Consider the following 12,436-nt stretch of genomic DNA (forward strand, 5'->3'; position numbering starts at 1 on the left):
GTCCTTGCTGCTTCACCAACTTACTTCGCAGCGGACGAGCAAACTGTCAAGGCGAAAGCTACACGATGAACGAGTCCGCCAGGCAGATAGGACGAGGAGCAACCAGCATTCGTACAAACATACGGGGCGACACTGAGAGATCATATCCTGCACCCAATTCCAATCTACACCGCACCAACGTCGCCTGAGAAGAAGCGCCGGCGACCGGACACCGGCGCCGCCATTGTTCCACCAATCCGGCCAGCTATATCTCTTTACTACTGCACTGGTATATCTCTAGCACCGTCACAATGGTTGCTACCTAGTAGTACCTACCAACAACGGTCAGGGTGTGGAGGGCCCCGTGTGGTTGCTGGACGCATGCGAGGCTGCATCCTCCTTAGCGATGGCGACGTAGTTCACCGGAGCCACCGGCCTGCTTGGGTCCCTCCGCCCATCCCGACTCGCGGTCCTGCCCCCGCTCTGGAGGGCCGAGAGCCTCCGGACCGGCGTGCCATTAACTGCACCACCGCCACCGTTAGCCCGGGCTCCAGCCACCTTCCTTGAGGACTGGGGCCGCGCTGGGCTCAGCTTCGAACCAAACAGCTTCTCCTGTTCCGCGGCTAGCTGATCATTGATCTTTTTCTGGTCCTGCAAGGTTATGAAGAGGTGCAGAGCATGGATTAGATAGTTGTTCAGGAACCAATCATAGAAAAATCGAATTGCACAGAAAAAAAAATAAATACCCTCATTCTTCGCTTCTCTTCTTCCTTCTCCTGCCTCAGAACTTTGTATTCATCCAGCATCGCAAGGAGAGGAACACCATCATAGGTGAATGGCATGCCGTGCTCTTGTTCCCAAGCCCGCGTCCTTGCAACCAGCGTGTCAACAATCACTAGCATAATGAAAACATGAAGTATTCATGAAAAGTTAGCTCAGGTTATGAAGAATATTTTCTTACAAAATTCCAATGTCATATGAGTATAACAGCAAAAAAAGTTTACTCCAATCTCTAACATGATCTGTTTTGCACAACCAAAATTCTGTTAACGGTCAGAACATACCTGGAATTTTGTTGACCAAAACACGAGCCTTTTCCGCGCGCTTCAGATTCAGATGAGCACCCCTAGTTGCACTGTACCTGTTATCATCCTGCCATTAAGAAAGCATCAATATCAGAATATTGTGATAGCACATGAATGAAGTGAATATACTGGAAAGTATATAACAAAAAAATCAGTTTCAAGTATGGCAGTATGTACAGGAGCCAAAGCACAACTTGGTATAACTTCCATGAGATAATTCACTAGACTGAATAAGCAGTATACATAGCAGAATCAATTTTAAATACCCGGCTATAGTCTTCAAGCCAGCTCTCCTCTTCACATGCTAACATCCACCTATCAACCCTCTCCAATATGTCCTTTCTGCTTAATGCCTCTTCATTTGCTTTAAGTATCTGGTTCTCCATATCAGCCAGTAGTTCCGAAGGCTCAAAACTACTAGATTCAATAATAGACATTATTCTATCTCTGGCAGCACTAGAATCTATTGCAATATGAGCCCGGGCATATATATCTTCAAGTTCAGTTTGCTTCTTGAATGCAATGTCCTTCATCCTACTAGCTTTTAGCTGATCAAGCCTTTCAACTTCAAGTTCAGCCTTGAAAGTGCAAAAATAATCAATAACAGGCAAACAACAGCATGCTATCTCATAAGTCCAAGGAACACTGAAAAGACACCACTTTCTAACCTGCTCAATTATATCAAGAGCCAGAGCTCCTGGAACTGTCACTTCATCCAAAGTTAAGGACATATTGCCTGTGATGTGATGAAAAGGTTGGCGTTCCTCCACAGGGGCATCCATTAAGTTCCAAAGATCAGATAGCTGGGACGCTAGGGCTTGGATCTGAGGAATCATATCGATAACCGAAAATAGTATCAACAGTGTAAACAATATATCAGAGATTGGAAAGGCATAGATAATCAAGCTCAAGAACCCATTGCAAATTTACCTTTGTAAACCTCTTCGATTTTTCTTCTTGAAGTCCAATCACCATTTTAGACAGCTTAGATAAAGTTTCATCACTAATGCTCTTGGCTTGAACACCAACAGAGTCATCAAGGCTAGGATGAACTTCAGTAACTGTGTCCACGAAATCCGTGCCGAGTACAGAACAAAGATCATGCACTGAACTCACAGATTCAAGAATCTTGTTGAGCCTATTACTCTGCAATGCAGAAACAACATTTAGAAGTACTATTCGAGCCCACTGATTTTTGTTTATCCAAAAAGATAGTAGTAAGATGATCATCAGATGTATCAGTGGCTTGTTGCCTTGGTCAGCATTATGGTAACATTATGCCAGTGTTCAGAATCCTCCGTCGTGGTGGACATTTGGACATGTTAAGTTATTCAATTTGGCACAAGAAGAGAATTTGTCCAGTAGATAAAATGTGCAAAGTTAAGTGCTGTGACAAAAGTTATCATCCCTCTACCATGGTTGGAGTTTGAGGGTTGCAGCATTGACACTTTAACTAAACACAGCAATTGCAGGATTGCACAAAGCAAAGCAAACTCTGAAATTAGTAATAACCTTTTCCTTTTGTAGAGCTTGTAGTTCAAAAAGAAATTCATTTAATTTCTTTACTGAAAGATCATCCTCATTAACATGGGGTGTTTCCAAGTGTTCACCAAATTGTAGATTCCCGGTGATTTCACCACGAAGTGTCTGAATCTGAAGTTGTACGTTGGCAAACTCTTTTACCCTACTATCTCTTTTCTTGCATAGTAGTTCCAAAGATGGTGATATAGCTGCTAGTTGCTCCTTGATTGTACCAGTTGTCTTGTCAGGCTGTAAATTTGGAGCAAAGATCCATCAGCCCTATACTAGGGAAATAATTTTTAATTGAAGATAAAATCTACCAAAATATAAAAGCCAGCAATCTATCAACCAAGTATACTTCTATACTGGGGAATCAGGTAAAACAGGGGTCAGTATAAATGGAAAGGAATATGTTTTAAGCTACCCAGGAATATATTTCAGTTACATATTGCAGTTTATCTTGCAACAATCTCACTTATAAGTTCTAATTCTAAGGGCAATGTATTCTAGTTTCAAAGAAAAAGGCCACTGCATTCGTATAATTTTCCCAGATACTTACAATGCCAGAAACAGATAGCTCTCCTAATGCAGAAAGGAGTCTAGTCAGCTCGGACTTGGAGTTGGCGAGCTGTTGAAGGAGACATGCTCTGGAGCTAGAAGCCTGATCGACCTTTCTCCTATAAACATCTAAGCACTCTTGCTCTAGCTGAAGTAACATCTTGTCACGATCTTCATCGCTTTCACCAACCTCATCCCAGATCAGCTGAAATAACACATATCAGTCACTTGCCCAATGCTATACTAACCAATCTTGTAGAAATAAAATCTTAATTCTTAGCTGATGTAGATTATGAGTTTGAATGGTTACATGCTGCCACTTCTTTTAAGCCTCAGAAAGCATAAATAAAAGTAAAAAAATGCATTTAATGATTGAGCATTGAACTATTCCAAAAATAGCAAAGCACCTGAAGTTGCTGCAGCAAAGACCCACATGTTGTTTCACCTAATAATAGATCATTGTGACCTGCCACTCCCATTTTAGCTCAACAATCTGCATGACAATGAAAGTATGTTAAAATTATTCAGGGTAAATTTGAAGTATGCATATCATGACTCATGAAATATGTATTTTTCAGTTGGCAATGTATAACTCTGAAAGCAACAGAATCCAAGAAAATACATCTCCCAACAATTTTTTTAGCCTAAATCCTAAAAGAAAATTCAATGTGCTGCAATTTTAGACAAATTTACCAAAAAAATCAGTTATGGCTGCTAAAGAAACACTCCTAGTTTTTCCAATACAGTAAACACTACTAAGACTTAGACTTCATTGATCTTGTAAACACTAATAAAGGCACTCAGACTATATTAGATATTCAGAATGCAACCTGAATCACTTAGGCAGCAATATCAAGGACAAAATAAACCAGAAAACATAATTTTCAATACTATACCAGGGCCATCACACACCAAAGATTCAGCAATGAGTCTTGGGTACACCTTTATAAACAGTCAAGAAATGCTAATAAAGCTAAATGTATGGACTGCCTTCCTTGGCATAAGATTTCCCGAAGAAATGCACAAACAGATGTCAACACCTGATAACATTCCACTGTGCTGTCTTGACCTTATGGGACACTACTTGCTAAGTAACAAAGTAATAATAGACAAATAGTACAGAAACAGTGCTGAACATATATTCCCATAAGGACCCAAATGCCAACCAAACCACCAGAAAAGAACAAAAAAAGTACAAAGAGCTCATTTTATCTTCTACGGAATCATCATTTAAGAGCCTGACAGGATACGAGCGGTATTCACCAACCTACCATCAAAAGGCAAGAGAAAGGCACAAAAAGATTGCCGTGCGGGACGACAAGCATATATTCGAATTACTTACCTACTAGGAATATTCTGGTAATGTTGAAGCATCCAGACATCTACATCGAGCTACACGATTCACGCTAGAAAACAAATGCCCTGCATCCCGCACGCAGAGAAATAGGCCGTTCCGGGCATGAAAATTTACACCGAAAACGCCACCTATCCGGTAGCAGGGGTGCACCGAGTTTAGGACACGGGTGTACACATGCAACTTTTGCGGAAAATCGAAGCCAGTAGGCAACATAAACGGTCAGATTCGAACATAAATAGCATACACTAGGGTTCTGGGAGTTCGATCTCGCACAGCAGGGAGGGAAGGGAATGGGCGGGCATACCTGTCGGGCGCTCGCGTCCGGCGAAGCGCGATACGAAGACCCGGCAAAGGGCGGCGCCGCTCGCCCCGTAGTCGCCGCCGCTGGGGGAGGAAGGCCGAGAGAGTGTGTCTGCGGCTTCTGTACTTTGTACCAGCGGATGAGAGAGGGAGCAGGAAAACGAGGAAACAAGCAGAGGCCGCGGCTCTAGTGGGCCGGAGATCCAAAAGGACCGCGAAAGCCCAATCTGCGCTACGTGGGTCGTGGGTGAATGGATCAACTGAGTGTGATTGGCCCAATGGGCTTGTAATAGCTGATTGGCCTGGGTGGACGGGAATCTACTAGTTTGAGCTTCAAACTTCAAATGTTATTATTTTCTCTTGAACCGTGAACCCGTTTTTAGATCCATTTGAACCTTTATGTTATTTAGAATTAATGCCGGCCGAAAAAATAGAATTAATTTTCTTATTTTTATTTTTTTAAACAACATTTAGAATGTACCATTTCAACATTTATCATAATGTGGTACTAGTTTATCTAAAATGATGATATAATTTTAAAGAAATGTCGAATCTATAATTTCAAAATGTTGAATACGTTTGTTCGAACATTTGCTCATGTTTCTGTGAAAAAAGAAATCCTCGGCTCTTGGCTGCATCCTGGTGTTGTTGGTTTTGCTAGGCCCCCGCCGCTGCTATGCTTTACCTCCGAGCCCGTCAGTCAGCCGCTAGCGATTGGGCCGTGCGATTCAGAATAGGAGCCCCAGATGCATGGGGCTGAGGTTTTTTTGTCAGGTCATAGGTGAACTATGCTACCTTAAACTGTAATTAACTCAATGAATTGTGTGTCTACTTCATTCTTGCATTATTGTGATATTTACAAGCTGTATAATAAAATAAATCAGTAACTTATATATTTAAAAGATGTTCTATGTGTATTTAGCAATTTACGGTGTAATGGTACCAGCAAATTACGTTATCAACAATTACTCCCTCATCCCAAATTATTAGTCATTTTAGCTTTTATAAATTTATAAGCTTTGCTATGCACCTAGATATAATATACATGTAGATGCATAGCAAAGCCTATAAATTTAGAAAAGCCAAAACGACTAATAATTTAGAATAAAGGAAGTACAACACTAGAGCAGCTGGACAAGCACCAATGTAATCCAGCATGCAACAGATACAAGGAGCTCACACAATGACACATGGAACAAAATGCTGTGAGAGCAATGCCCTTGCTGCTATTCTCAGGCCATCGGAGCTGAACCAAGCGATTTGTTAGGCTTGGCAGGCTACCAGACCGTGAACATTCAACAAGAAGCCAATACAGGTAGCATTATTGTTTATTAAAAAAAAAGACGACAGCAAATAGCATTTGGAACATCCTGGCTGCTGTTCTCTGGCACCCAAAAACATTATTTGAGATCTCCAACTTCAAATGTGCCTACCACAAGGTATATGTGCACATGATGTTTCAAAATATTAATATGGGGTATATAACTCCAAATTAATGCAATTTACATATTTACTATATGCCCTTATCTTATATACTCAATACAAATAAATGAAGATACAACACTTTCTATATACATAGAGCTTGTAGTGCCAGTGTGCCACAAGATTTATACTTACAGTTGTCCTATAATCACTTCTGTAAAATTCTCAACAAGAGAAAATAGATATCCATATTTTACTATTACATTTAAGATATGGACTCAATAAAGAGGATCATTCTGATCTTGTATAGAAACATAAAAACAAAATTTCAACAAATTATGTGATCCATCATAAATAAACTTAACAAAAAAAAAGAGTTCAAACTTTGCATATTTCTTAGTAGTACAGGTATAAGGTCTCACAATTTCTCTTTACCAGTAACGCTAATGATACTGATGATCTGAACAAATATGAAAGATCAACTACATACAGGCAACAACCAACAATAACCCAAGCTTCCACATCCACCAGACGTCCTTGTAAATTACAAGCTCATGGCATTTTTCCAAAATTGTACTGCAAAGATCAGTAAATGCTGGAAGTAATGCACCGTTGACATATACATACAAGATTTATACTGTTATATATTTCACGACCGCTGATCTCACGTCTTCCATGAAAGCGACAGCATCATCCTGCAAAGTAGACAAACGAAAATACAAAAGTTAGGAGACCTGCAAGACTAGATCATCAAACATCTGCAGCATTGCTATCTGCACCGTAAACTTCATAAAAAGCAGAGACTCACCTGATTACTTGTCTTTGCACTTGCTATATTCTCATCAAGAAGTGTTAGTATGGAAATGTTCAGCTCGTTCCGCTCAACCATTTCAAGCAACTGTGTAACAGCAGTTAATTAACAACAGTAACAAATTTATTAGTGCGTACCAATGAAAAAGATTAAAAGATTCCTTTAGCTTTTCATGGATCTTACTGTCGCTTTTCTGTCACTGGATTGCAGAATCTTCATTAGCCGCTCCTTCGCTGTCACAAGGTCATTCTGCAACTTGTCGTAGGCCTCTGCAAGACCACCAGGATATGTTGTTACAGTTGAATACTATATATACGCAGTTGACACCATGGTATTGGTAGGTAATGTGATTGCAGGATTGAAGTCATCGAACTGACCAACTCCCTCAAGAAGAACCTTCTGCATTGCTTCCAACTCAATCAATCTGTCTTCCATCTCCTGTAGCATCGTACACAAACTGATGTCAGTAGAGATGGGATTATCACCAAGCTAGCCAATTTTGCAGGCTGCGAGCAAGGACACCGCACCGCCGTTCTGGTGACCGCGAATTTGATCTGTGCTATCTCCCGCGAGACATGGCTGAAGAAGGCCTCGTTCAGCCTTGGCCGCAGCCGGCCTATCTCGACCTCGATCTCGCGCGCCTCGGTATCGAGGAAGAACTCCACCAGGCCGGCGTCCGTGTCCGGGATCACCCGCGCCTATCCTAGCAGCAGGCGGAAACCACGCGCGCATTCAAGACTGGGGGCACAGCACAGCCTTCATGCCTGGAACCCGTTCGAGGGAAATCCCTGAAGCACGGCTGCTCGGCTTACCTCGCGCTCGCTGCGGCGGCGCTCCTTCTCCTCGCGAACCTGGCGCTCGAACGCCTCGCGCGCCTCGGAGTCCCTCTCGAGGCGGCGGCGGAACTCGAGGCGCGCGATGTGCCCGCCCTGCGGCGCGCCCAGGACGCCCTCCGGGTCCTGCCGCCCGAGCCAACGAACCACCAGTTAAGAAACGAGGGACAGGGGTGGTCGTCGGCGTGGACTCGTAGTCCAGCCGCGGGAGGGGGCGGGGCGAAGTAGAGAGAGCACGTACCCATCCGATGCAGGATATCTTTGCCGGGACGGCGCGGCGCCTCGCCGTGGGCGCGCGGCGGACGGCGAGGCGAGGCGCGAGGAGCGGGCTCTGGAGGCTGGCGCCACGGAGGGAGGCGGAGGAAGCCATGGCCGGAGCAGAGTACGTTATCCACGGAGAGAATGGATCGGCATGCGTCCTATATGGAGGGCCTGACTGGGCCTGATACTCCTTTTTTTAAAAACTTCTGGGCCTGATTCTCAGTTTCGGACCAGCCCAGCTAAATGGGCAGCATCTGGGCACAAAACACTAGGCATTGTTTTGTTGGGCCTCAATTCAGATTCGAGAGACGACTGCGTGTCAATTAAAGTTCACCGTCTGACAGCCATATATACTAGTAGACAGGATAATCTTCAATCTGCATTTCTGCAACGCTGATCACCTACCGCTTAGCGGATGCAGGCGAACAATTGGTTATTCAGGAATCGCGCGCGTGCTACTCCACCGGCGAGCTGGATCAGCAAGCTCCGGGGGCGAAGCCGACGATCTTCCTGCCGAGGTCGTAAAGCACGCCGTACGTCTTCTGCTGCGTGTTCCCGATGATGGCCACGTCGGCGTCGTCGTCATTGGCGGCGAACGCCAGGCACGCCTGCGACACGTCCGCGACGTACAGGATCCCCGACGCGTCCACGTCCAGGCACGCGCCGCCCTTGAACACCAGCGACACCGCCGGCAGCGCGATGCTCCCCTGGTGCCCCGTCAGGTCGTAGCAGGTGTCGAGGATCGAGAACGCGGGGGCCTTCTCGTACCCCAGCGCGTCCATGCCCCTGGCGAACGCCGACGACAGCGGCTCGTACGCCGAGGGCGGCAGGCGCGTGATCACCGTGCCGGAGTCCACGAGCGCGCCGGCGGCGGAGAAGACGGACTCCGGGATGGGCAGCAGGTGCCCGCCCACCTTGATGCCCGTCACCCCCACGTAGTAGAATGTCGGCCCGTTGTCGGTCAGCATCGGCGTCAGCCGCGCGTTCGCCGCCGGCGCGCCCGGGCCGAAGTCCAGGAACCCCGTCGTCCCCGACGTCGTTGCCGGGAGGCAGTACGCGAACACGCCGCCGTACTTGTCGTACGCCTGCACCGTCAGCGACGTCTTGCCGCGGCCGAGCCCCATCAGCCCCGCCGACCGCCCGAACAGCCCGCGATTCTTCTCGCCGCACCCGAACCGGAACTCCTGCGCACGTACGCGCACTCGTGTCAAGGCCTGCAGCCGCTACGGCTCCCGCACGTGTCGAGGAGAGAGAGAGAGAGAGAGACATCGCGTACCTTGACAACGTCGTAGGCGAGCTTGAGGGTGTCCTGGGCGTAGAAGCCGACCGTCAGGGAGCCGTCGCCGTACTGGACGGCGTAGAGGCAGTGGCCGCCGTCGCAGCCGCTGGTGTAGAGGTCGTCGCAGTAGGACGACGTGCACGAGATGTTGGCGTAGGTGGACGACTTGGCCGGCCTGAAGAGCGGCTCCTTCTGCCGGTAGCAGTAGGCCACGCACGGCTGGCACTGCACCCACGTCGTGTCGCTGCCGGTGTCGAACACCACCGTGAATCGCTCGGACGGCGTGCCGAGCCCGATGGTCACCACGTAGTTGCCCGTGCCCAGCGCGCGCCCGGACGACGCCGGGAGGTTCGCCGACTTCGCGTAGGACGAGGGCGACGCCGGGGTGGGAGTCGACGGCGCGCGGGGCTGGAGGTGGACCGGTGCCGCGGCGCGCTTCGGCCTCACCCGGCCGGTGGTCTCGGACACGCGGCGGTGGATGTACTCGACGCGGCGCTGGTCCGCCGCGAGGATCTCCGTGTGGGACGGCGCCTTCTCGCGCTTGCCGGACAGCGGCGAGCACGGGCCGTGCTGGTGCACGACCGGCATCCGCGTCCCCGTGGCGGCGCCATGTTGTTGCTCTGCATAGACGTTCAGTTCGATTTGGGAATTCAGAATCAAGTTCAGAACTTTCAGTTGCAACTACAGAAAATTTTGCAAACCGTACTTGTTCTGAGAAAAAATTCTTGAGTTTTTTTATCCCGTGAAAACTTTGTGGATTTAAGGTTTTTTTTTCGAACAACCTTGTGGATTTCAGTCTTAATCGACGAAAAATGGTAAAGAAAAACACATACATCATTTTCAGAAAATGAGAGGTGTGTTCTTGTATCCAGTGACGGGTTACTATCATTGTTTGTACGGGCTTAGCCATTGCTTTAGCTTCTAGCTGCCCATTTCGACAAAAGGACTTTCAGCACAAAATCTGTGAACCTTACAAGTCCTGCAGTAGACGACTCCATGTTGCATCACCTAGTAGGATGGCCAAAACTAAGTATTCCGAAAGTTACTGTTAGTGAACTTTTCACGTACATATCATTCACTTTCACCTTTTCTTATCGAGGATTTCTATGTACAATGGTTTGACTACTTCCAGTACTGTTCACTCACTTATTTTCACATATACTCCTATACTTTAATTGTTATGGGTAAATATTTGGGGCGACATGGAAGAGTTCAAAGGTTAAGGTACGGCGTGCATGGCCGCGGATTCTTCATGTGGCCCAGCAGGGTGGGTGAAGCTGCTGGTGATGAACTTGAGCACAATTTTCTCATAGTTCATGCCCTCTTTGTTGCTTTTTTTTAACCTCAATAATTCAGATACATTTTTTTATATGAGCAACCACTGGATCCACAAGTTACGTGTTTCTTATTATCCATGTGGTGTATATTAGCTGAAAACCAGTTCATCCAAGATTTGAAGGTTCCAAAACCCATACATGAATCCAAGACAGAAGCATGAGAATCAGCAGGGTACACAGACAGTTAACACACACTAATCGCCCACAGAAAACGAACCAGTAGTAACTAACAACTTTGATGATGAGCAAATTAAATTAACCTTTTGGTGTGGGGCAAGACGAGCCTGCGGCAGGGAGCAGGGACTCCACACTCAGCTGGACATGGGAGGAGCTCCCTGCCGCACCAAGAGCAGCGGCGGCACCAACAGCAACCAGCAGCAGGAGGAGGCAGAAGCTTCCATGGCTGGGGCGGCAAGAGGCAGCAGCCATGGGGACGCCGTCAAGTGGCTGTGAGGAGTGGGGGCGGCCAGCCGGCGGGGCGAGCGGTGGTGGAGGGAGCAGCGCCGCACGTCTCGTTACCGCCATGTATATATAGGCCGGGGGATTTATTTTTTTTTTGTGATCGGCCATACGATATGGTCATATGGTCCGTGCACAGTAGCTGATTGATCCATTCTGAAGAGCTTTTGCTAGCTGCATTGTCCTTCAGTCAGGGCTGCCGGCGTCTGCAGGGCGAATCGATCGGCTTTGCAGGTTGCGAGTTCAATGGCAGACGACGCTTCAACAACAACAACAACAATCTGTCAGACCTCGCGTTCCTGACAGGTTCGGTCAGGGCTGTTTTCTGAAAGATTGAGCATGGCGTTCTTAGCATGTCATTGACAGGGGAACGGCAGTTCTGGAAGTCTGAATCGTTTGGCAAGAAACTTGTACGGATGGGCGTCCCTTCGATGCCGATGCTGTATGAGGTGTGTCCGGGCTGTTAACCAGCAGGCAAATGAACAGACAAAGGATGTTGCTGCTTCGACGCTCGCTGCGGATCAGACCATTCAGGCGTCGTCTCGTGTGTCTCGCATGTCCACTTGACGATTCTAATCTGCAGCAGTCGCGGTCGCTATTTCTTTTCGTAAATGGTTTAACCCGATGATGATAGGCGGTCCTGACGCTTGCCCATCACCTCTCCTGAGTGCAGACACTACAATGCAAGTTGGTTAAGCGTGTAGGTTAGCGCATAAACTTCACTGTCCATGGCCGTCCCTGTCGCGCAAGGACGGCCACATCTTCGTCTGGATAGACAGCATCATCTGCCCAATCATTCCAGTGAAGAACCTGATGAGGTACATCTCTGCCCATGCATTTTATTAGAGCCTTGTCTGGAAGCAGCAATTTCCTTTTCTTAAAAAAAGAGAAGGTTCAATTTCAGTGGGAACTGAAATGTGTCCCTATGATCCAACAAATAGCTAGCTAGTTTAATTCTGAAGGTGGAATTCTGCGATTTTTCTTTTTCTTCCTTAGGCAAAATCATGTGCTTTTTCTGTGCTTATAGTTTGTCAATCATTTGTAGGCTTGTAGGAATGTCAAGAGTTTTCGGGAGCGGGGCTCAGCTCGGTTGGCCAGCATGCATGGGTGTAAGACCGGCAACCAGAGTTCGAATCCCGCAGGTCACGTCTCTAGAGTGCGGGACGGACCGGCCAGATTTAAATCTTGGTCCCATGCCACGTTTCTCTGGGTATGCAAAGAGCATGCATATGCA

The 12,436-nt window shown here is 47.0% G+C and overlaps 3 protein-coding genes across 4 annotated transcripts; all 3 read right to left on the reverse strand.

Moving 5' to 3' along the window:
- Positions 1-58: 58 nt before the first annotated feature.
- LOC112888936 (65-kDa microtubule-associated protein 1-like) lies at positions 59-4,955 on the reverse strand. 2 transcript variants are annotated; one of them, XM_025955338.1, is made up of 10 exons: positions 4,805-4,955; positions 3,551-3,636; positions 3,145-3,348; positions 2,577-2,834; positions 1,995-2,210; positions 1,733-1,888; positions 1,331-1,642; positions 1,044-1,131; positions 726-874; positions 88-630 (listed from the first exon to the last, which is right to left on the reverse strand). In XM_025955338.1, the coding sequence occupies exons 2-10, from the start codon at positions 3,620-3,622 to the stop codon at positions 325-327; spliced, it is 1,761 nt and encodes a 586-aa protein (XP_025811123.1). In that variant the 5' UTR covers positions 3,623-3,636; positions 4,805-4,955; the 3' UTR covers positions 88-324. The 2 variants fall into 2 exon arrangements, with proteins under 2 accessions (XP_025811122.1, XP_025811123.1); XM_025955337.1 differs by having other exon boundaries at positions 59-630; positions 1,331-1,888.
- Positions 4,956-6,577: 1,622 nt separating this feature from the next.
- On the reverse strand, positions 6,578-8,372 carry LOC112889995. Its single transcript, XM_025956817.1, has 7 exons — positions 8,108-8,372; positions 7,846-7,992; positions 7,561-7,731; positions 7,411-7,471; positions 7,217-7,302; positions 7,031-7,120; positions 6,578-6,917 (listed from the first exon to the last, which is right to left on the reverse strand). Exons 1-7 carry the CDS (start codon positions 8,234-8,236, stop codon positions 6,855-6,857), a joined length of 747 nt encoding a protein of 248 aa, XP_025812602.1. The 5' UTR covers positions 8,237-8,372; the 3' UTR covers positions 6,578-6,854.
- Positions 8,373-8,446: 74 nt separating this feature from the next.
- LOC112889994 (aspartyl protease family protein At5g10770-like) lies at positions 8,447-11,253 on the reverse strand. The gene is made up of 3 exons (XM_025956816.1): positions 11,004-11,253; positions 9,404-10,026; positions 8,447-9,311 (listed from the first exon to the last, which is right to left on the reverse strand). Exons 1-3 carry the CDS (start codon positions 11,170-11,172, stop codon positions 8,604-8,606), a joined length of 1,500 nt encoding a protein of 499 aa, XP_025812601.1. The 5' UTR covers positions 11,173-11,253; the 3' UTR covers positions 8,447-8,603.
- Positions 11,254-12,436: the final 1,183 nt, after the last annotated feature.

The sequence above is a fragment of the Panicum hallii genome, chromosome 4 (assembly GCF_002211085.1).
Source record: "Panicum hallii strain FIL2 chromosome 4, PHallii_v3.1, whole genome shotgun sequence".
In the NCBI taxonomy this organism is placed as follows: Eukaryota; Viridiplantae; Streptophyta; class Magnoliopsida; order Poales; family Poaceae; genus Panicum; species Panicum hallii.